The sequence below is a fragment of the Manihot esculenta genome, chromosome 4 (assembly GCF_001659605.2).
Source record: "Manihot esculenta cultivar AM560-2 chromosome 4, M.esculenta_v8, whole genome shotgun sequence".
Classification (NCBI taxonomy): domain Eukaryota; kingdom Viridiplantae; phylum Streptophyta; class Magnoliopsida; order Malpighiales; family Euphorbiaceae; genus Manihot; species Manihot esculenta.
In genome coordinates this window covers 7,321,241-7,345,711 of record NC_035164.2, presented here as the reverse complement: position 1 = coordinate 7,345,711, position 24,471 = coordinate 7,321,241, and the positions used below count along the sequence as shown (strand labels likewise).

Below are 24,471 nucleotides of genomic sequence, written 5' to 3'. Positions count from 1 at the left end.
GCCGGTTGCCGGAACCTAATTTCTGATATTTGGCAGTTTTCTTCAGACATGGATGCTACGGGTAAGCTTGAGGCCTGTCGTTCTGCTCTCAAATCTTGGGGTATAAATCTTCGTCTTCAGCACAAAGCGGAGATGGATGAGTGTCTTGCTGTCATGTCCCGTTTACACGGCTCTCACCTACAGGAACATATAACTGAGTTTATACGAGCTAAAGCCCGCTTCTTTCACCTCCTAAACCTCCGTGAGATATTCTGGAAGCAGCAGGCCAAGCAATTTTGGCTTAAGGAGGGTGATGCTAATACTCATTTTTTCCACCAGTTTGCCAGTGCTCGAAAAAGGAAAAACACGATTGTCAAACTGCTGGATGATTCAAATGTATGGCGGGAAAAGAATTTGGGGCTGGAGGGTGTGATGACTTATTACTTTATGACTCATTTTACTTCCCACGGTTGTAATTCTGAACATGTACTGCAGACGTTGGTATCACAAGATCAGAATGCTTCTCTCTTAGTGTCATACAGTTGTGATGAGGGAAGGTCTGCAGCCTTTTCCATGAAAATTGATAAATCCCCTGGGCTAGATGGTTTCAATCTTGGTTTTTTCCAGCAGTATTGGAATATTATTGGAGATGATGTATCTAGTTTTTGCATTGATTGTCTGCATTTTAGGTCTATTCCTCTGAAGCTGAATGAGACGGCTTTAGTTCTGATTCCAAAGAAGTTTGTGCCTGAGCGAATGAGTGACTTGCATCCTATAGCCCTCTGTAATGTGGTCTATAAGATCATCACTAAGATGATAGTTAATCGGCTTAAGTCCTTTCTACCCACCATCATCTCGGAGAGTCAGAGTGCTTTTATTGCTGGTCGAAGTATTCAGGATAATATAATCTTAGCTTTTGAGGCCTTGCATGGTTTTAAAGTGCATCAAAGGAAGAAAGAATTCTTTGGGGCCCTTAAAATGGGTTCCTTCGGGATATGCTTCTTCGGCTGGGTTTTGCACAACAATGGGTTGCTTTGCTGTTCTCTTGTATCTCCACTGTTCGTTATTGGATCCTGCATGATAGCAAGGAGTTAGGCCCTATTGTTCCTATAAGGGGGTTTAGGCAAGGAGACCCATTATCGCTATATTTGTTTATTCTTTGTGTTGAGGGGCTTTCCCATCTCCTGCAAACTTGTATGAGCCATGAAAGCCTTCATGGATATAAGGTTTCTCGGGGTGGCCCGCAAATTTCTCACCTTTTTTTCGCGGATGATAGCCTGATCTTCTTCAGAGCAAATGTTCAGGAAACTTTGAAACTCAATCATATCCTTTGCATGTATGAAAATGCGTTTAGACAGGTGGTTAACTTTCAAAAATCATCTATCTCCTTTAGTAGGTACACTCCTGTGGCTCTTTGGAACTCTGTTTGCTCAGTGCTTCAGGTTGAGGAGAAATCAGATTTTTAAAATTATTTAGGACTTCCTTCTCATGTTAGGAATAATAAGAGGGAAGTGTTCAGTTTTGTTAAGGATAGATTGTAAAAAAGGCTGAATTCATGGAAGCATCAGGCGCTGTCTCAAGCAGGTAAGGAGGTTCTCTTGAAAACAGTCCTCCAAGCTTTGCCGAACTATGTGATGAGCTTATTTTTACTTTCTCAGACTCTTTGTGATGATCTGCAGTGCATGATGACTAGATATTGGCGGAGTAAGGGGGTGGATCAAAATCGGGGTATTCACTGGCTGGGTTGGCACAGAATGGTAAAGCACAAATCTGATGGCGGGCTAGGGTTCAAAATTCTTCATAAGTTTAACTTGGCCATGCTTGGGAAGTAGGGCTGGCACATTACCACCAAGCCTCAGTCCTTAGTGGCCCGTGTCCTTAAGGCCCGCTATTTTTTGACAAAGTCTTTCTTTGAAGCTCCTTTGGAAAGTAACCCTAGCTTCTTGTGGTGCAATATATGGGAAACTCGGGGTCTGATTCGAGCTGGGGCTTACTGGAGAATTGGGAATGGGGGGTCAGTTTCAGTTTGGGGGTAGCCCTGGTTGAGAGAGCTGCCTGAGTCTTTGGTTTCCACAATCCCTCCTCTGAAATGTGCTGGAGTGTTGTTTCAGATCTCATAATTAACCACAGATGGAATGAGAGTTTAATTGCACAAATGTTCAACGAAAGAGACAGAAGTTGTATTTTGAACATCCCTCTTAGTCTTTCATCGTGTTTTGATGCGTAGTGCTGGAAATTCGAGTCCAAAGGTCACTATTCGGTTAAGAGTGCATATAGGTTCCTAGATGATGGCTTTCGACATAGGGAAGGGAGCGAGATATGGAAAAGTTTTTGGAAAGCTAAAGTTCCCCCAAAAGTGCTTAATTTTTACTGGCGGGCTCTAGTTAATGTTGTCCCTTGCCTCTCATCGCTTCAGTCCAAGAGAGTCCCGGTTGATCCTTCATGCTCGTTGTGTCATGCAGCCCCTGAGAATGTCTTGCATATTCTGATTCAGTGCCCTTTTGCCCACAGCTGCTGGTTAAGCTCGCCGTTGGATTGGCCTGCGCCTTCTGCATCCTCTTTAAATGAGTGGTTTTCTTTAGCATTCTCTTCTGCTTCTGTGGAAAATGCCTCCTTTATGCTAATGATCTTATGGGCTTTGTAGCAAAACAGGAACAATGTTGTATGAAGGGTCAGGGTCAGACTGCGAGTGATGTGTTCTTCATGACTCTGAATTTTTTGCAGCAGTGAAAAGCAACCCTTGTCGATTCCTCAATAAGCACCATTGGCTCGCCCGGTCTAGTCTACTCCGCCGCACAGTTGGATGAAGGCGAACATTGACGCCTCTTTAAGCTTGCAACGAGGTTTGGTAGGGTTCGGTTGTGTAATTTGGAATGATGATGGGAGTTTTGTGGCTGCTAGAGCAGGCTCTTTTTATACCCAGATGGATGCAAAGTGTGCTGAAGCTATGGCATTTCGGGAAGCATTGAGCTGGATTAAAGAGTGTGGATGGTATCGAGTCCTTTTCGAATTGGATGCTCAGGTACTTGTGATGTCAGTTAATTATGTTTTGTTGGATGATTTATCGTCTTTTGGCCTTTTGGTGCAAGATTGTAAACTGCTTCTATCTAGTTATGAGAAAGCAAAGTGTGTTTTTGTTCATAGATCTGCGAATAATATCGTTCATGTTCTAGCAGCATCAACTCATTCTGAATCAGATCAAGAAATTTGGGTTGATGTCTCTCCTCCTCACATTATTTCTCCGTTCTTTTTGAATTAACGAAGTTTTCTTATTTTTTCAAAAAAAAAAAAATTCATTTATTTTGTGGGGATTAGTGGGAGAGACAAAAATCCTAGAGAAAGAGAAAAAAATTCTAGAATAAGACAATTGACTCACCTTCTCAGAAAAATTCTATTTCTATTTGCTATCGCTCTGCATTTACCGGTCGAACAAATGGTCGACTCTTGAAAATTTGTTCACTCCCTTATCTTTTCCCTCCTTATTCAATTTATAAGAATTTAATTATATTTTTTTTTCTCAAAATTTTATTCTACTTAAAGAGGGAATGTTAATCCAATTTTAAGTTAAAAATAATAGTTAACATTTTGTTATGTGATGTATAACCTATGTAGTTTTTGGAAATCTATTTTAATGGAATATTTCTTCAGTTTTGAATTAAAAATTTGATAAGAATTTAATTTAATTATTTTTTTATTTAAAATAATTTTTCATAATTTTATTAAATTTTTTTTTTTATAAAATTATTTATACTAGACGGTCGGATTACAAATATATTTAGAATGAAATGACAAAAATTATAAGAATATTATAGGTTGTTTGTATGAACTTCCCCTTCATTTCCTTTTCTCATTCTAAGGAATAGCATTGTCGGTACGCAGTGACTTTATAAGAGTGACTGGTGTTCAAAAAGTCAAAGTGAGCCAATTTTCAATCGATCACTAATGACTTATGTTGAACTATCCACTCCAGCGGGACACTTGAGTAAAAGAAAAAGAAGACATAGAAATATATAATATAATTTAGAGTTAATATATAATAAAATTTAGAGTAAATGATAAAAAATTTTACTTTTTTATTATTTGTAATTAAATTTTATCTTTTTTATATTTCATTAATTAAATTTATATTTTTATATTTATTTTAATTACATTTAAATTTCAGAATTTTTATTAAAAATTAATTAAATTATCATATTATTTGATATATCATTATCATGTCAGTAAAATTTATAATACAATTAGTTAAAATTTTAAAATTTATAGTTTAATTAATAAATTTTTAAGTTTAAAGTATAATTATAAATTTTTTTAAATATAGTGAGTTTTTTTATTATTTCTCATAAAATTAAAATTTATAATATTAAAAAATAATTTATATTGTTATTATAAATTTTTTAGTGTTATCAATAATTTAGTGTATTAATTTATTCCGATTAATTTCAAATCAACCCACTTCTTTATTTTTTTAAATCTATACTAATTATTATTATAGTAGTTAAAAAAAAAGTGTATAATCAACCACATATATAAATTATATTTCCTAATTTAAAATATAAAATTGGTTAAAATTATATTTCACAAGATTTAGTTTTAGAATATAAAATAATAAAATAATTTTTTTGAACGGAAAATTAAAGATTGAAAGAGTAAAATATGAAATTTTTCAAATTTACTCAAATGTACTTACCGTCAAGTGAGTGCAAAATAATAAAATAATTATAATTATTTTTAATAAATTTTTTAAATAGTAATTTTTTTACTTTCAACCCATTATTAATTATACTTTTTTAAATTATAATAATAATCGGTGTGAATTTCAAAAAAAAACAATTTAAAACGTAAGTTAATTCGAAATTACATTTGTACTAAATTATTGATGAAATTAAAAATTTTATAATAATAATAATAATAATAATATAAATGATCTTTAATATTATAAATTTTAATTTGAAAAAAAATAATTAAAAAAAATCATAATTTTCAAAAAAATTTATAATTGTACCTTGAATTTTAAAAATTTACTAACTAAATTCTAAACTTTTAAGTTTTAATCAATTGTTGTTGACGTGGTAATTATTTTAGCCTCTAATGAAAAATTTGACACTGAGATACAATTGAATTAAATATAAAAGTTTGGAGTTTAATTAGTGAAATGTAAAAAAATAGGGTGAAATTGTAAAAATAGAAAAAAATAGATTTTTTTGGCTATTAACTCTAAAATTTATATAAAATTTAAATAAAATCAATTTATTTTTATTTTTTATACTGTAATGAGCCTATATAAGATTTATCAAAAAAATATTTAAGCTCGAAATTAAATATTTCGATTATTATAGTCATGTGAATCCTTCCATGTAAAAAAAAAAAAAGAGGTACTCTTATTTTTAAATATTTACAAATTTAGTCTTATAGCATTTACATGAATTTAAAAAATTTAAGATAAATTTTAGTACAATGTATTTTCAGATTTTTAGTATCAGAGTCTAAACTTTTTTGTTATAAACGAGAATATATACTTTCTATTTTCAATATCACAAAAATAATTAACTAAATATATTAAGTTTTATTGGTGTAGCATGATGATGTTACCTCTATTTGAATATGTAACGTTGATGTAGCATGCATTTTATTATAATGTGGCATGCCACATTATCTTCATATGATATCACATCATTTTGGATGATGATGTGGATTTACAGGTAAGCTCCATTATCGCTAATTGTCATATGGTTTTTTGATAAAAAAAAAAATATCCTCAATCACCTACAAAATAAAGTGTAAATTTTGAACGTTAAAAATATTAAAATTTTAAAATATAAAAAAATAAAAAAAATTAAGAGAGAAGAAAAGACACGATAATGAAGGATTCATGCAAATAGAGAGATAAAAAATATAAGATAATAGACAAATAGAGAGAGTATGATAAAAAAAAGGAGACTTAAATAAATTTTTTGGAAATAATTACTAAAAAAATATTGTACTTTATAATTTTTACCATTCTACTCTATACTTTAAAATATTCAATTTATACATGCACTTTTAAATTTTTACTAATTGTACCAAACCATTAAAACTTCCATTAATCACTAACAAAATTTACTATGCTATGGTGCAAGTTATCACAATATAATATAAAAATTTATTTAAAAATTGTATAATAATTGATGTCATAATAGATTATATAGAGAATCATGTAAAATGTCACATCATTAACGAAACTGATGTATATAATATATCATGTCATCGTTAAAATAATGTTATTATTTCACATCAACCGTAAATATATTCGACTGAATTTGAGAGATTTTTAATTTTTTATTGTTTTTAACCATATTATCCCTTATAATTTTATTAAAAAAATTAAAAATAAATAAAAAGTATTTTTTTTTCATTTAAAAAAATAAAAAATAAAAATATTTTTCTTGTTATTTTTTCTCAGTAATAAATTTAATTAAACTTTTATATTTTGCTAAGGAATAAATAAGTTTTGATATAATATAATATTATTTTTTAATAATAAAATATTATCTTTTGAAATTTTTATTTTTTAATTAACATAAAAATTAAAAAATATATAAAAATAGTAAATAATTTTTTAAATTTTATTATATAAAAAAAATATTTTTATTATTAAAAATAATATTATATTAGATGATTACTTATTTAGCCCCGAATAAGTATACCGGATTTAATTGATAAAAAATTTAAATTGATTTTATTTGATCATTAAATAGAAATACATGAATTTCATTGGACTTATATTTTTTTTTTCATTTAAAGCTCTATTTTAGAAAAATTTACTAGTTATTTTTTTTAATTTTAAAAATACATTAAATTTCTGAATTTTTAAAATTCTAATAATTAGTATCTTCGTTAATTTTAATCGTTAATATTATTAAAAAAATATAAACTCAATATGGAGAGATTAATTAATTATCAGTTTTCTTATAAAATTAAGAGATTAACTAATAAATTTTTTTAAGTTATAGAGACTAAATAATAAAACATTTAGCGGTTAAAACTAACAAAAAATTATATAATAAATTTTAAAAAAATCAGAAATATTTTAATATATTTTTTAAAATTGAAAAATGAGTTTTCTCATAATTTAGATACTAAATAATAATTTTTTTAAAATAATTATTAATAATAAATTTTTAAATCAAATGTAAAATACTCTCTTAATTTTTTTGTTTTATTTACTTTTAAAAATAAAAATAAATAAACGATATAAAATATTTTACCTTTATTATTCTCTCTTACTTTTAGTTGGGTGAAAATAAAACAAACCAACAATTCAGATAAATAACCCACAACGTCTATGTTGTATTGATTTTTTTATACAACGTAGAATTAATCGTTCGTTAGTTTTAGCCGTCAAGTGTTTCATTATGTAGTTTGCATAGTATAAAAAAAAATTAATTAGTTAATCTCTTAATTTTATAAAAATATTTACTAAATAATTATTTCATATGAAAAAATATTTTAAATTTTTTTATAATATTTAATTTTACAGTTAAAATTTAATGAAAGAATTAATTAATAAATTTTTTTAAAAATTATATAATATTTTAATATATTTTTTAAAAATTAAAAAATTAATTATTAAAATTTTTATATTATAAAAATTAAATAGTAAATTTTAATTTTTAAATTATTTAGTAAACATAGAAAGCAGTGATAATGAGTTTGATGACTTCTTGCAAGTAACGAGAGAGACTGCAAATTTGAAACGTCAAAAGTGGACCAGCAATCGCAAGGGATGACTGATGAAGTGCCACCCCTTCCAACGGGAAGTTTACTCCAATAATTTACTAATCTGATCGATTATAATCTCAATAAAAATTTGGAAAATACTAAAATTCTAAATCAATAAAAAAACTATTTTTTTAATTATTTTAAAAAATTCACTTAAATTATAAAAAATATATATTTAAATTGAAAAAGGAAAAAACACATACACACTAAAACTTTTGAGTCACATCCTAATAATTAATCTTTAATCTTTTCGTAACAAGGAACAATGAAATATTAGGCTTAGCATTCGGGGAAAAAAAAAAAGAAATATTAGGCTTAGCTAGTGATCCTCTTGGAAGAAATACTGAAAGACTAGGAATAGGATCGTCAAAGTCGCAAAGACGGAGACAGCGAAGCAGAAGCCGTAGGCCATGGACTGGCTAAGATGTAGACAGCAGTAATGGTGATAAGCATATTGATGACTTCTTGAAGTCTTTGAAATGTCAAAAATGGACCATTTTGCAAGTGAATGGCACTGTGTCTGTGTGTCTACCAACAATAGATTAATGGGGCTTTTTGTAAAATAAAGTTAAAAAAAAAAATATTTCCTAAATTCTGGTTTGCGGAAAAATTTTTTCCAAACCAGGGTGAATAAGGCCTTTACCGCATTTTATAAGTGCGGTAGGTTTTACCGCACTTATAAAAAACCGCACTTATAAAATGCGTTAGAGAGTAAAATTAATTTTTTTTAAAATAAAAAAATTCTACCGCACTTTTGAAGTGCGGTAGAATTTTTAATAAATTTTTTAAAAAATCTACCGCACTTCAAAAGTGCGGTAAAGGCTGCACCTAGCAGATAGGGCAGAGACAAGACCCGTCTCTGCCCCGTCAGTGTGCAGCGTTCTACCGCACTTTACAAGTGCGGTAGAATCTCTGCCAGGTGCAGTCTCTACACCTGCAGAGAAACTGTCCTCTACTGCACTTTAAAAGTGCGGTAGAGGACCCATCTTCTTCCACGGTCATCCCCGGTCATCTTCCCCGATGATCCCCGCTCCCCATTCTTCTTCCTACTCCACCCCTATAAAACCCATCTTCTTCCCCATCTCCATCCCGCTCCCATCTCCATCCCTGCTCCCATCTCCATCCCGCTCCCATCTCCATCCCGCTCTTCCATCTCCATCCCGCTCCCATCTTCCCGCTCTTCCATCTCCATCCCGCTCCCATCTCCATCCCTGCACCCATCTCCATCCCGCTCCCATCTCCATCCCGCTCCATACGCCACTTTCCTGCTCCACCTTCCTGCCCTGCCAGTTCTTCCCTCCCTGCTCCATATTTGTTGCTGCATTTTTTTTTTAATTCCAAGTTTAAGTGCTTCTTGATTTTCTCTGCACAACTCATCTCACCAAATTTTCAACAAAAAAGTATGTTTTATATTAATTTTTTTTATAAAATTTAGATAAATAAAAATTTATTAATAAATGTAAATGTTGTATTTTGTAGTTTTTTCTATTCGGATACAGCCTTCGTGTACGCGTGAAATTTGGGATTAATTTTCATACAAGTAAGTAATTAAATATTATTTATAAAAATATGATATATTTTATTTATTTAATTAATTTGTAAAATATTTATATTGTTGAAAAAATTATATTGTGTATGTAATTAATAGTAAAAAATGTATAGTTGTATTTATTTAAAATTATTAAAAGTAATATGAGAAAATGAGAAAAAAATAATTTTGATTTATAGTAATGTGATAAATAAAAAAGAAATGTATGAAAAAATATGGTGGTTTGTGGGGAAATAAATTTATATTATTCATAATAAATATGAAAATTTAATTTTTTAAAAAAATAATTTACATAATTTGTTGTGAGCTTAATTGTAGGAATTAAGGTAGTATTAAAGTATGAAAAAATTTATAAATGTAAATGTTGTAAATTTTTTGTGTAGGAAAAATATTAGAAAATTAGAAAAAATTATTTAGTTAGATTTATTTTATTTAAAAAATTAATGAAATAAAATGTAGTTATTTAAGAAATTTAATATATGTAGGGTCTTGGATAAAAAATATAGGGATTAAAATATGAAAAATTTATAAATATAAATTTTGTTGTGAATTTTCAGTGTATAGAAAATATTAGGAAATGGATAAAAAATTATTTAGTTAGATATATTTGATTTAAAATTTTAAAGTAATATTATGTGAGGAAATAAATTTATATTATTTATAATAAATATGAAATTTTAGTATTTTAAAAATTAATGTAATATACATAGGTTGTTGTGATTAAAATTGTAGGGATTAAGGTAGTATTAAAGTAGGAAAAAATTTATAAATGTAAATGTTGTTGTAAATTTTTTGTGTAGGGAAAATATTAGAAAATTAGAAAAAATTTATAAATGTAATATGTATTTTCGGCTAGACATTTTGTGGATATTCCTTCATCTAGCCTAGGCACACAACCATTCTCTGCAACTTTGTACAGTACACATCGGGGTAGCAGTAATCCACTTTTGCATCCGATGATATCTATTTACCATCGCATTATACTGCAACACGAGATCCGAGCTCGGTAGCTTCTGATCTTAATATTAATCCTGCTGCTGCTGAAGGTGAGGGTACAAGTGGTGACCGTCGGCCATATAGAACTTGACGTCCACATGAACGAAGGGAACGTCCATGTGGCACAGGAAGACATTTGGGACATCATTAGCATTACTTTTTTATTTTATCATTTATAATTATATTATTTTATTTTTATTACATTCCATAATTTTAATTATTTATATATTTTTTTTCATTTTTATGATTCTTAAATATTTTTTATTTATTTATAAATATAATTTTAATAAAAATAATAAATTATATGAATAAATGTAAAATATAAAATATTATATTTAAATAAATATAATTATAATGTTATATATATATATATATAATTTTAATTATTAAAATAAATTTTTATATGATTATTATTATTATATTAAATTTTAATTATATTAAATAATTAATATTAATATTATTTTTATAATTATCTATAAATTTTATATATAAATAAATAAATATAATTAATATAATATATTTAATAATAAATCCTAATATTGCATGGTAATACGTAATGAAGAATTACTTAAATTGAAAATATAATTAATATAATATATTTAATAAACCCTACTATTCATTACGCATTACCGCACTTTAAAATGCGGTAATATGTAAATTGATAAATTAATTTAATTTTTAATTTTTTAATTATTAAAAATTAAAAAAACTTTCAATTATTATAAAATTTAACATTCTATCGCATTTTTAGCTTGCGGTAGAATTTTATTTTAATTGTTAAAATTAAATTTAAATAAACTTCTACTGCACTTTAAATATGCGGTAAAATTTTATTTTTTTTAAAAAAAATTATTTCTTAAAAAATTCACCTTCTACTGCATTTTATAAGTGCGATAAGCTTTACTGTATTTATAAAATGCTTCACCCTGGTTCAGGAAAATTTTTTCCACGAACCCGGATTTAAGACATATTTTTGTTTTTTAACTTTATTTTGAAAAAAGCCCAGATTAATGGCTATAGGCTATAGCCGCCATATGAATTTTTCATGAAAAATCAACACAGAGACAGTCTCATTCTCTGTCTACCTTGATTCCTCCATGATTGGAGACATTGTAATCTTTGTTTTCATGCTCATCTCCCAAACTTGCAACGGAAGTGATTCAAGTCACTGTGCATCTTCTTCATGTGGGAATAACCACAACATCAGTTACCCTTTTCGATTACAAACTGATCCTAAGAATTGCGGAGACCATAGATATGAGCTTTCTTGTCAAAACAATTTGACGGTGTTAAATCTTAACGGTGGAAGATACTATGTTCAGTCCATCGATTACGATAACTTCACTATCGGACTGGTGGACGCCGGCGTCCATCCAGACAATTGCTCCTCCATTCCTCGTTTTCCATTTATATACGATCTGTCGAAAAGATATTCCACTTATATATACCGATGGTCAGAATCAGAAGAATACAAAAGGGCGGATTTATCGCAGCAGATTATGTTCATAAAGTGTCAAAATCCAGTGAAGTCTCCTCCTTACGTGGGAACAGCTCCTTGTCTTAACTCATCTTATGTAAATATAGGAGACATGAAGGCAAACGATTTGATGGAGTTGTGCAGCGTGGAGATGATTAGTTTGTTTCCATTATTTCCGGCAAAGAAGAACATGTCGTTTCTTGAAATTCACAGGCAACTTGCATTTGGGTTTCAGCTTTCCTGGCACAGAATCTACTGTGAAAAATGTCATCCTTATGATTGCTATCTGGACAGCAGAAAAGGCATTCAATGCTTTTACCGGCCGTGTAAGTAATGCTTTCATCCATTTTATCATTAATAGTTGTTTACATTCACACACAAATTTATTTGATTAATAAATCACTCTGATAGTCTTTTTCCCTTTTCTTAATAATATATTCTTTCTCCACCATTCTAATTATATTTAATACAAAAATATAAAACATTTTTCATATTTTATTATGTTTGAAGTTGTAGAAAAATTATCACTGGAAAATATCTTTTCTAATAAAGATGACTGTAAAATTTTGAAAATCTTATTAATACTGAAAATTTAAATGAATAGTGTGGAATTTAGGTGCTGCAAATATTACTATTTTGTTACAGGATGATGACAAAATTTTCTTGTCTTTCCAACTAATTAATTCAATTACAGGCTAATTAAGTCTTTCTTCGTTTGTTAATAATTTTAATTCAAATATTTTGTTAATTTTTTTTAGTACAAGAGATATACATTAGGATATTTTTATCTTTTTTTATTGTCTCAACATAAAATAGAAATGAAATCTCCTTTTATTATTTTTCTCAATAAAAAATTTCGAGAAATGAAATTAATAAAAAATTTTGAATTCGAATTTTGTATATAGATAACTTTTAAATCCAAATGCTTTATCTCTTTAATGAGCATATTCAGCATAAATTCAGATTAGTCGAGTTAATAATTTTAATTATATAAAATTATCATATAATAATTTTTTTTTAATTATTTATGATTATATTTCAATTTTAAAGTTAACAATAATTTTTATTATCTTGTTTTATTTAAGTTAATTAAATAAATATTAATAAATTTAGTAATATTATGTTATAAAATAATAAGTTATTATTTATATTATTAATCATTATATTAAAAATTTTAAGTGAATAATAATTTCATTATCTAAATTAATTTAAAATTAGTAAATAATTATTTTAATTTTAAAATATATGTAAATAGTAAAATAGATATTTTGAGACAAGATTTTTAAAAGAAATTTTAATTTTAATAATATTAAATTGATAGATAAGTGTTTTAACTTAAAGCATTAATTATAAGAATAATAAAGTGATAATAATAAATGATAATAGTAATTTTATATTTACTTAAAAATATTAAAATAATAGTTATAACATTAAATTATAAAATAAAAAGTTTAAATTTATAACATTATAATTATAAGATAATAAAGTAAAATTTTAATATATATATATATATATAATCAAAATCAATAAATTTAATAATATTAATTTTATTTTTTGAAAAAAAATAGGATAATAAAATATTAAAATAATAGTATAGTTTATATCAGCACAAATTATTTTTAATGTGTTAAATTAAATTTCAAAATAATCAGGATAATTTATTTATTATTTTTATTATTTTTTATACATTTCTTTATTTTAAAATTTTTTAACATAATATTTTAATTTATAAATATTAATTATTTTTAATATGATTTATTTTGTTACTTTTATAGTTAATTTGCAAATGATATTATTAATATGTAAAAAATAATAATATTTTTGTATTATTTATATTATTATTTATATTTATCGATTATATTTTTGTATTATTCATGATATCAATAACTATTTAAAAATTATTTTATATAAAAAATATAAAAAATATAGATATATAAAAAATTACAACTATATATAATAAATATTATAATGTGTAAGGCACGTTGACTAATATTGATAAGATAAATTAGCTTTTAAACCGCAAATGAAAAATAGAGGTGTGTAATTGATTGATTTCTGTGTAAACCTGAATAACATCAGAATAAATAAAAACTGAATTCAATAAAATTTAAAAATTAAAATAAAATTATTAAAAAATTAATTAAATTAAATTAAACCGTAATTTATTAGTTGAATTTGATTAATTAAATTGGTTTCCTCGACCTGAATTGCTCGTTTTTGCAATCTCAAATTCTCAATAAAGAGTTGAACGAACAAAAAAAAAAAAGTATTTATGCATAGGACAGTTAATAGTTGTTACTCAATATTGTGCTTAGTATCTCAGTACTGTTGCATAGTATTTTTATGTTTCTATGATCATATAACTAATGCAATCCATTAGATATCTGATTTATTTTCTTCTTAATTAATGAAGGGAATTGGATCACATATATTTTAGGTAAGTTCTTTCTCACTTAAATAATATTTCCTTAATTTTATAATTTTTATCTATTTTTTTATTATTTTAAAATTATTGTGCACTTTCATTTTTATACTATAGTAATAAATAAATTATTATAATTCTATTTAATTTTACTTTATTTTTTAAAAATTTTTCAAAACATCTTTTAATATTTAATAAAATTTAATATTTTTAAAATGATATAATTAAAAAATTAATAAAAAAATTATTTTTTAATATATATAAAAAAATAAATTAAACAAAAATTACAAAACGGAGAGGATATTGGGTAGAGTGAATTAATAATAACTTCTTTTAAGAGCAGCAACATCTGTAAATTTATCTACATCAACTTCATGCAGGGTGGATCCTATGGATTTTGCTTGGACCTTTCCACTATAAAGGAAATTTGCCTTATGTCGGTAAGGAACTCCTTCCATTAATGAATCATGGGACAGAGAACCTATTTATATGCATAGACAACACGAAAATCTATGACATGAAAATTGACCAACTTAACCTTAAGTTTTCAAAAGCATATTTCACATTTCCTAGGCAAAATTTCATTCAGGAATGATTCTCTTTATGTATTCAAAAGTGTTTATGTTAATTCAATTACAGGATAATTATGTACTATTTGTTTGATATTAATTTTAAATAAACCATTTTCTTAATCATTTGTCACAGTATGAGAGACATTTCATTATTTATTCAATTTTCTATATTTTATTTTTAAAAAATGACTATTTAATGTTATAAAAAAACTTATGGCCATTTAATGCAGAGAAACAGAAAGATTTAGTACATAGTTGCTCAATATTTCATTTACATAAATATTTTCTTTCTATTATTATATATTTGATTCGGTTAATAAGATATATAAATATAATACTCATTTATTTTCTTCTTAATTAATGAAGGGGGTTTGATCTTCTCGGAAATTACATGTAAGATCTCTATCTCCAATTATATAATTATATATATGTGATCATGTTTAATTAATTATTACTTGATTAAAGAGCACTAGCATCAGTAAATTTCTCTGTATTAACTTCATGCAGGGATACTTGTATGGACGTTTGTTTATCTTGGTAAGAATTCCTTCCATTAATGAATTATAGAACATAGTTACTTATTTATATGAAGAGACAACATGAAAATCTGCAATATATGAAACCTAGCTAACTTTATCTTACGTATTTGGATGCACATCTCTCACGTTTCTTAGGTAAAATTTTAAGAGCAATAACTAATTAATGAGTTTCTCTTTGTTGAATATGATCTCATAATTTTATCCAGGAATGTGTTTTGTTGCAAGAGCTTTATGTGGGGCTCCATGTGTGATTGCGTTTCTTATTTATAAATGGAGAAGAAGGCATCTATCTGGGTATGAAAATATTGAAGAATTCCTCCAAAGTCACAATAACCTTATGCCAATAAGGTATTCTTATTCAGACATTCGAAAGATCACTAGAGGTTTCAAGGAAAAGTTGGGTGAAGGAGGCTATGGTTTTGTGTATAAAGGAAAACTTCGTAGTGGTCAATTTGCCGCAATAAAGACGTTGGGTAAATCTAAAGCTAATGGACAAGATTTTATCAATGAGGTTGCTACAATTGGAAGGATCCACCATACCAACATAGTAAAATTAATTGGTTTTTGCGTTGAGGGATCAAAGCATGCTCTTGTCTACGAATTTATGTCTAATGGGTCTCTTGATAATTATATTTTTTGTGAAGAAGGATCTATTTCTTTGAGTTGGAAAAAGTTATATGAGATATCTCTTGGAGTGGCACGAGGCATTGAGTATCTACATCAAGGTTGCAATATGCAAATCCTTCATTTTGATATCAAACCTCATAACATTCTTCTTGATGAAAATTTCACTCCAAAAATTTCTGATTTTGGGTTAGCTAAGCTTTATCCAACTAAGGGAAGCATTACATCTCTTACCACTGTAAGAGGAACAATTGGATACATGGCACCAGAGTTGTTCTACAAAAATATTGGGCGTGTTTCATATAAAGCAGATGTATACAGTTTTGGAATGTTGTTGTTGGAAATTGCAGGAAAAAGGAAAAACTTAAATGCATTGGCAGAAAATTTGAGTCAAGTTTACTATCCATTCTGGGTTTATGACCAACTCTCAAGTGGAAAGTTAACAATAGAAGACTCATCAGAGGAGGAAAATATATTAGCTAGGAAAATTATTATAACAGGACTATGGTGTATACAGATGCAACCTTGTAATCGTCATCCAATGAACAAAGTACTAGACATGCTTGAAGGAGATCTCAAAAGCCTAGAATTGCCCCCAAGACCTATTCTATATCCTGTAGAATCAATGAATATAGATGAAGGAGAATCATCAATGTCAAGTGAAGTAAAATAGATTCAGAATATTGTTTGGTTGAAAGAGATGGTAAAATGTTCTGAAACTTCTGTTACCTTTATAAATTGCTCTATAGAATTAGTGATGACTTGATATGTTGTAATAATTCTATGTGTTTAACTTGTTGAGTTTAAGCTATTCCTAGTTACATAATATGATAATGAATTTGCATATTGCTCTTTTCTGTTTATAGAGGTAGGTAAGGGAACATAAATTTTAAGGTAATTTAGTGCAGTTTAGATCGAATAATGCTCTAATCTAGTAGAAATTTTACTATTCAAACGTTGTTATACGTATGATGAATATATTAAGGTATGAGATTTTTTTGTTAATTAATTAGGTTGGATAATCATTAATCATTGATAGATCTCATATAGATCTTATCACAATTATTAATTAACATTCAATCGTTATACCTATGACGATTATAGTTATATTCTTAGAAATTTTTGTTATTATATACGCTATAATTAATATTTTACTATATAATTATTTATATTAGAGATATGCAATTTAGATTTTGATTTAGTTTGAATAATATTTGTTCGTAACCAGAATATATAGAGATATGCAATCAAAGACATGCATATATACATATATGAAGAACTGTTAGAATGCTTACTTATTGCAAAATAAGAATATAGTTTACCGCCATCAATAAGAATATGATCTTCTATATATATTTATTTCATATGATTTATTTTCACTAATCACTTATTTAAGTTAGATTTTCTAAGTTAAATTCTTTATTTTTCACCACTGATAATATCCGTTCTTAGCAAATAACATAATTTTCTCGTACTGTTAAAAAATAATAAAGCGGCAAGGAAAATAATCGTTAATTAATATTTTTATTTTAATAATTTTAAGGAAAAGTGTTAAAGTAATGTAAAATTTTTCTATTTTTATTTTAACGTCTATAATTTAATTTTATCTAAATAGTACTTTATTATTTGCTTATCTCCTCAATATTTTTTAATAGCATTTAAAAATCGTCATTATTTTTTAATGATACAATACTGAAATACTGCTTCAATAAAAATTAATTTACAAATATCCTGAAATGAAAAACTAATGAAATTAATTTTTTTTTATTTTTCTCCATAATAATATAAATGAACTTCTCATAACATTGTTTTTGAAATTTTTAATATACTTTTTATTTTCCTCCATAATAATATAAATATGTATACTATTTAATATGAAATTATGAAACAAATCAATAAATAAATTATTTATCTATTATTCGTATAATTTTTTCCTTTCGTTTCCTTTTCCATTCTAAGGGATAAGTAGTATTGATAGTAACTTTTTAAAAGAGATCGTATAAACGGATTAGTTTTCAACCGATGACTAATTATAAAGAGATGATCAATATTTCACAGCGTGGGTCTTTCACTATTGGAGATAGGCTATATAGATTTTTTTTTTAGAGATATGTCTGTTTATAAAAAATGCGTTTATTTTTTATATTTTAATTTTTTTTTATAAAATAGCCATTATCAATTGAACCTCATAGGATAGATTAATATAAGAAGAGACACTATTGAAAATACCAAGCCCTCTCATTTTTGTTTACTTTGATTTCTCATGTAATTGCCTAAATAATAACAAATATATTTTTGTTACTGAATTTTTTATTTTTATAATTATGATGTTTTTTCGCTTTTATTAAAAAAATAATTTATTTTATCAAAAAATAATTTAAATATTTTTTTAATTATATATGATTTATATTTTTTATATAAATATCTCTAATTTATTAGTTTGTCGTATTGGTAAGTATTTAATAAATGTTGAAAGCAACTATGATAAATGAGTTTGATGACTTCTTCCATGTAATGAGAGAGACTGCGAATTTGAAATGTAAAGACCAGTTTGCAAAGTGATGACGGATGAAAAGCTACCCTCCAGCGGGAAGTTTACTTTAATTATTTATTTATTTATTTGTTTTTAGGTTATTAATGCATCATATTCATTTATTTTTTAGTCTATTGACAAAAATCCTAGAAAGCGAAAAAAAATCCAAAATAAAATAATTGGCTCACTTTCCCAGAAAAATTATATTCCTATTTGCTATCGCTCTATGTTTATCAGTCGGACAAATCGTCGACTCTTGAAAATTCATTCACTTCCTTATCTTTTCTCTATTCAATTTAATTTATTTATTTTTAATTTCTATTTTTATAGGAAAATTTTTAATTCTTTTAATTTATAAAAATTTTCATTTAAAAATAAAAATTTATATATAGTTTATAAGAATTTAATTATATATTTTTTCTCAAAATTTTATTCTAATTAAAGAGAGAATGTTAATCCAATTTTAAGTTAAAAATAGTAGTTAACATTTTGTTATGTGATGTATAACCATTACATGTAGTTTTTGAAAATATATTTTAATGGAATATTTCTTTAGTTTTGAATTAAGAATTTTACAATAATTTAATTTAATTGATATTTTTTATTAAAAATAATTTTTTATTTTAAAATATTTTTATCATGATGAAAACATACATAATTTTTTTAAAATTTATTTAATTTTTTTATAAAATTATTTACACTAAACGGTCGGATTACAAATATATTTAGAATGAAATGATAAAAATTATAAAAATATTATAGGTTATTTATATGAACTTTCCCTTCATTTTCTTTTCTCATCCTAAGGGATAGTAGCGTCGATACTTGGTGGTGACTTCATAAGAGAGGCTAGTGTTTGAAAAGTGGGGCCAATTTTCAATCGATATTGTGCTCTCTTTTTTGGTGGGGCCTTGGCTTAAAAGAAATGAAGACGATAAAAATATATAATAAAATTTAGAGTTAATGAAAAAAAATTTCATTCTCTTTCTATTATTGTAATTGAATTTTATTTTTTTATATTTCATCAATTAAATTTTATATTTTTATATTTATTTTAATTATATTTAAAATTTTAAATTTTTTTATTAAAAATTAATAAAAATATTATTATTTGATATATTCTTTTCACACCAGCGAAATTTATAATATAATCGGTTAAAATTTTAAAATTCATAGTTCAATTAATAAATTTTTAAAGTTAAGAATATAAATTTTTTTAAATGTGGTGAATTTTTTTATTATTTCTCTTAAAATTAAAATTTATAATATTAAAAAATAATTTATATTACTATTATAAGTTTTTTAGTGTTATCTAGTATATTAATTTTTTCCAATTTAATTTCAAATTAACCCGCTTCTTAATTTTTTTTAAATCTATACTAATTATTATTATATTAGTTTAAAAAAATATATAATCAACCACATATATAAATTATATTTCCTAATTTGAAATATAAAACGGGTTAAAATTATATTTCATATAATCTATTTTTGAGAATATAAAATAATAAAATAGTTATAATTATTTTTAATATATTTTCTTAAATAGTAATTTTTTTACTTTCAACCATAGTATTAATTATATTTTTATTAATTATACTTTTTAAACTATAATAATAATCGGTGTGAATTTCAGACAAGAATTTCAGACAAAAAAAAATTTTAAACGTGAGTTAATTTGAAATGACATTAAAATAAAATTGATATACTAAACTATCGATAAAATTAAAATTTTTATAATAATAATAATATAAATAATTTTTAATATTATAAATTTTAATTTTAGAAAAATATTAAAAAAATCCTAATTTTAAAAAAATTTACAATTTCACTTTAAATTTTAAAAATTTATTAAATAAAACTCTAAATTTTTAAGTTTTAATCAATTCTATCTTAAATTTTATTGACATGGCAAATGACGTAGTAATTTTATTATTCTCTAATAAAAAATTTTAGTTCTGACGTGGTAATTTTATTATTCTCTAATAAAAAATTTAATATTGAGATGCAATTAAAATAAGTAAAAATTATAAGGTTTAATTGATAAAACTTAAAAGAATAGGGTGTAATTATAAAAATAGAAAAAAAATATATTTTTTGCTATTAATTTTAAAATTTATATAAAAGTTAAACAGAACCGAGAGTATGTACTTTTTCTTTTCAATATTATAAAGACAACTAACTAACGATATTAAGTTTCACTCGCGTAGCATAATAATGTTATCTTCATTTGACTATGGAACGTTGATGTGGCATGATATCTTTATATTTTATTATAATGTAGCATGCCACATAATCTTCATTGATGCCATATCATCTTGGATGATGATGTGGAATTACAGATAAGCTCTACATAATCTATTGTATTGCTAATTATTATATGATCCTTAAATAAAAAACGTTAAAATAAATATTCTAAAAGTTCAAATCTTAAATATTAAAAATTGTTAAAATTTCAAATTATATAAAAAAAATGAAAAAATAAGAGAGAAAGAGACACAATGAAAAATACATGTGAATAGAGAGATTAAAAAGCATAAAATATAGATAAATAGAGAGGGTATGATAAAAAGAGAGAGACTTAAACAATTTTTTTGAGGATAATTGCTAAAAAAAGCTTATACTTTATAATTTTTACAATTCTATCCTATACTTTAAAAATTTTAGACTCTTGATGTTAAATGCGCGAAAATACATGATACTAAAATATACTTTTTTTCAAAAATAATACGAGATATTTAAATCCTTAATCTAATGGTAAATATATTCGGCTAAATTTGAGAGATTTAAAATTTTACTACTTTTAACTATATCATCCCCTTGTAATTTTATTAAAAAAAAATCATTGGAAATAAATAAAAAGTATATTTTTTCTCATTTAAAAAATATAAAAATAAAGAAAAAAATCTGATTAAACTTTTGTATTTTGCTAAGAGATAAATAAGTTTTGAAATAATATAATATTATTTTTTAATAATAAAATATTATCTTTTGAAATTTTTTAGTATTTTAATTAAAATAAAAATTAAAAAAATGAAAATAATATAATTTTTTAAATTTTAAAAATAAAATCTCATTATATAAAAAATATTTTTATTATTAAAAAATAATATTATATTAGATGAATACTTATTTAGCCCCTGAACAAATATATAGGAACTTAATTGATCAAAAAATTTAAATTGGTTTATTTGATTATTAAAGAGAAGTAATGAATTTAATTAGATTTATAATTTTTTTTTTCAGTTAAAAAGAATAAAAATTTAAGAAAACTTACTATTTATTCTCTATAAAATTTATTAATTATTTTCTCAATTTTAAAAATATGTTAAAAACTCTAATAATTAGTTCATCGATTAATTTTAACAGTTAATATTTGATAACCGCTGGATTTCACTATCCCGGTCTAAGGCCAGGCCCATGATGACAGCCCATGATCAGAAGGCTTCTAAACCTTCCGCATGAGTCAGGTCCAGCCCGTTCAGCCAAAGAATCGAGCCCCGCTTGGGTTTCTCAATCAGTGGCCCAACTTATCCGGCTCAATGATCAGACCTCCCCTAGGCTCAGCCTTAATCTCATCATCCAGCCCACCCGCCTGGTGGGTCCATTCGCATGAGTCAGGTCCAGCCCGTTCAGCCAAAGAATCGAGCCCCGCTTGGGTTTCTCAATCAGCGGCCCAACTTATCCGGCTCAATGATCAGACCTCCCCTAGGCTCAGCCTTAATCTCATCATCCAGCCCACCCGCCTGGTGGGTCCATTCGCATGCGTGCCAGAGGAGAATTAAATGGTCGTTACGCATGTAAAAGAGATCTGATATTTTCGTACGTCCATATCTGTATGGGAGAGACACGTGGCCCAATGACAGTGAGACTGTTATACGTCACTGACGGACAAAGAAAAAGAATAAAAGGAGAGGAGCATCCTTCTCTCGGACTAAGTTTACAGAACTCTTGTAAAACCCTATTTTTTGGATCTCAGATTATCAATTGGTGCCGTCTTTGGGAACGAAGGAGATCTTTTCGTCACTGGAGTTCCACTCTTACAATACCCACTGAGATCTGCAATGGCCAACCATAACGAAAACAACCTTGTCAACACCCCTAATGACCTGAGCTCTGCTCAGGAGGGACAACAGTTCTCTTTTTCCAGTCCCACAACCCCAAACAACCAAACTCCAATCCCTTTCAACCCCTCACCAAGCTTAGCAGGGAATGTGCCCGGAGCTGCCATATCCAACCAAGACCTTCAAGCCATGGCCCTTCAACTACAAAATACTGCTCACTGGTTGGGGCAGATGATGCAACAGAGGGGCCTCAGCACCCCAGTGAATGTGTTGCTGGTGGTAGAAGAATCTTGAACCAATGAACCCCAGCCTACCTTCAACCATCCCCAAACCAACAGTAGAGAAACTGGAGGAAAGGGGAGAAGAGCGAAAGGAGAAGAAGAACCAGAGGAGAGGGTTCATGGAAGAAGGGTGAGGGAGTTAATAGAGAACGACGAGGTCGATAGTTACTCAGCCGGAACGACCAGAAGGACGGAAAGTGAAGCATGGGAGGAGGAAGGCCACCTGGAGAAAAGGCCTAAGCAAGAGGAGGAGAGTATAGACCAAAAGCTACAGAAGATGAAAGAGCAGCTCCTAGCCGAGCTAGGGACAAAGGATCCAAACCAAGCTCTCCTGCCCACCTCTTCACCTTTCTCGAAGTGGGTGCAGTAGGAGACCATTCCTAAGAAGTTTATGATGCCACCTATGGCAGCGTACGATGGAGCTGGCAACCCGAGGGAGCACGTCCTCAGCTACAAGACTTTTATGGAGTTGCAGACTTTATCGGATGCCTTGATGTGCAAGGTATTCCCGACAACACTTTCAGGACCGGCACGGGCGTGGTTTAACAGCTTGGAGGTGGGAAGTATAAGGAGTTTTGGGGACCTGGCCATCGCCTTCATTAGCCGGTTCATAGCCAGAGTGCCAGCAGATAGGAAGACTAGTTACTTGGAGACGGTCAGACAAAGAAGGGATGAGTCGCTCAAGGAGTATGTTGCCCGTTTCAACACGGAGGCCCTGTAGATCCCTGAACTGGATGAGGGCAGAGCGGTGGAGGCTATGCAGAAGGGGACGACCTCCCTCGAGTTTTTTGGCTCATTAAGTAGAAAGCCCTCTACCATGTTGGCAGAGCTGATGAAGAGGGCAGAGAAGTATATAAGGCAGGACGACGCCTTGGTGATGAGCCGATTCGCCAAAGGTGCGGTAGATAGGGGGAAAGCCCCGGAGGAAAGGAGGCCAGAAGGGCAGGAGAGAAAGCAAGGCAAGAGGCCTGAGCAGTACAGGCAGCCTTGGGACCGGAGGGACCGGAGACCGTTTCCTCCTCAAATCCCTGAACAGAGACCGCTCCCACCGCAAGTTCCGGAGAACTTAACTCCTCTTAACGCCTCTAAAGCCGAGGTGCTCATGGCTGTTCAGGACAAAGAGTTCCTTCAATGGCCCAGGCCTATGAGAGCATAAGCAAACCAGCGAGATCCTGACAAATACTGTCAGTATCATCATACACACGGCCATGACACCAACAACTGCTATCAGCTGATCAGCGAGATCGAGAGGCTGATCAAAAGGGGTCACCTGCGGAACTTCGTGAAGAAGCCAGAAGGAGAAAGGCCTCGGCCAATCCCTACAACGCAAACACCCAGGAGGACGGGTATGGGACCGGTGAATGATGGCTCCAGTGGAACCATCAACATGATTGTAGGAGGAACCGGAGGTCGGATGAGCCGAAAGGGAAAGAAGAGAGGGCGAGAAGGGGAAAGCAGCAGCGCCGAAGTCATGCAGGTAGTCGAGCACTCTCCAATGACTATCACCTTCTCTCCGGAGGATGCCCAGGGTGTTCAGATGCCTCATGACGACGCCTTGGTTATTAAAGCCGTCATCCATAACTACCGGGTTAAGAAGATCTTGGTGGATGACGGGAATAAGGTGAATTTGTTGCCATACAGGGTCTTCCAGCAAATGGAAATTTCTGAGGAGCAATT

The 24,471-nt window shown here is 28.1% G+C and overlaps 2 protein-coding genes across 2 annotated transcripts; both read left to right on the top strand.

The window, feature by feature from the left end:
* The first annotated feature begins 11,342 nt into the window (after positions 1-11,342).
* LOC110613185 (LEAF RUST 10 DISEASE-RESISTANCE LOCUS RECEPTOR-LIKE PROTEIN KINASE-like 2.4) lies at positions 11,343-16,761 on the top strand. The gene is made up of 5 exons (XM_043955583.1): positions 11,343-12,085; positions 14,562-14,621; positions 15,120-15,146; positions 15,261-15,290; positions 15,499-16,761. Exons 1-5 carry the CDS (start codon positions 11,380-11,382, stop codon positions 16,587-16,589), a joined length of 1,914 nt encoding a protein of 637 aa, XP_043811518.1. The 5' UTR covers positions 11,343-11,379; the 3' UTR covers positions 16,590-16,761.
* Positions 16,762-23,197: 6,436 nt separating this feature from the next.
* Positions 23,198-23,950, top strand: LOC110612540. The gene is made up of 2 exons (XM_021753316.1): positions 23,198-23,492; positions 23,622-23,950. Exons 1-2 carry the CDS (start codon positions 23,198-23,200, stop codon positions 23,948-23,950), a joined length of 624 nt encoding a protein of 207 aa, XP_021609008.1.
* The last annotated feature ends 521 nt before the right edge of the window (positions 23,951-24,471 follow it).

Coding starts and splice junctions, on each gene's coding strand:
- LOC110613185 (XM_043955583.1), top strand. CDS start 11,380: ATGATTGGAGACATTGTAATCTTTGTTTTCATGCTCATCTCCCAAACT. Junction 14,622..15,119: donor AGGAAATTTGCCTTATGTCG/GTAAGGAACTCC, acceptor TAATTAATGAAG/GGGGTTTGATCTTCTCGGAA. Junction 15,291..15,498: donor ATGGACGTTTGTTTATCTTG/GTAAGAATTCCT, acceptor AATTTTATCCAG/GAATGTGTTTTGTTGCAAGA.
- LOC110612540 (XM_021753316.1), top strand. CDS start 23,198: ATGGCAGCGTACGATGGAGCTGGCAACCCGAGGGAGCACGTCCTCAGC. Junction 23,493..23,621: donor GCTCAAGGAGTATGTTGCCC/GTTTCAACACGG, acceptor CCATGTTGGCAG/AGCTGATGAAGAGGGCAGAG.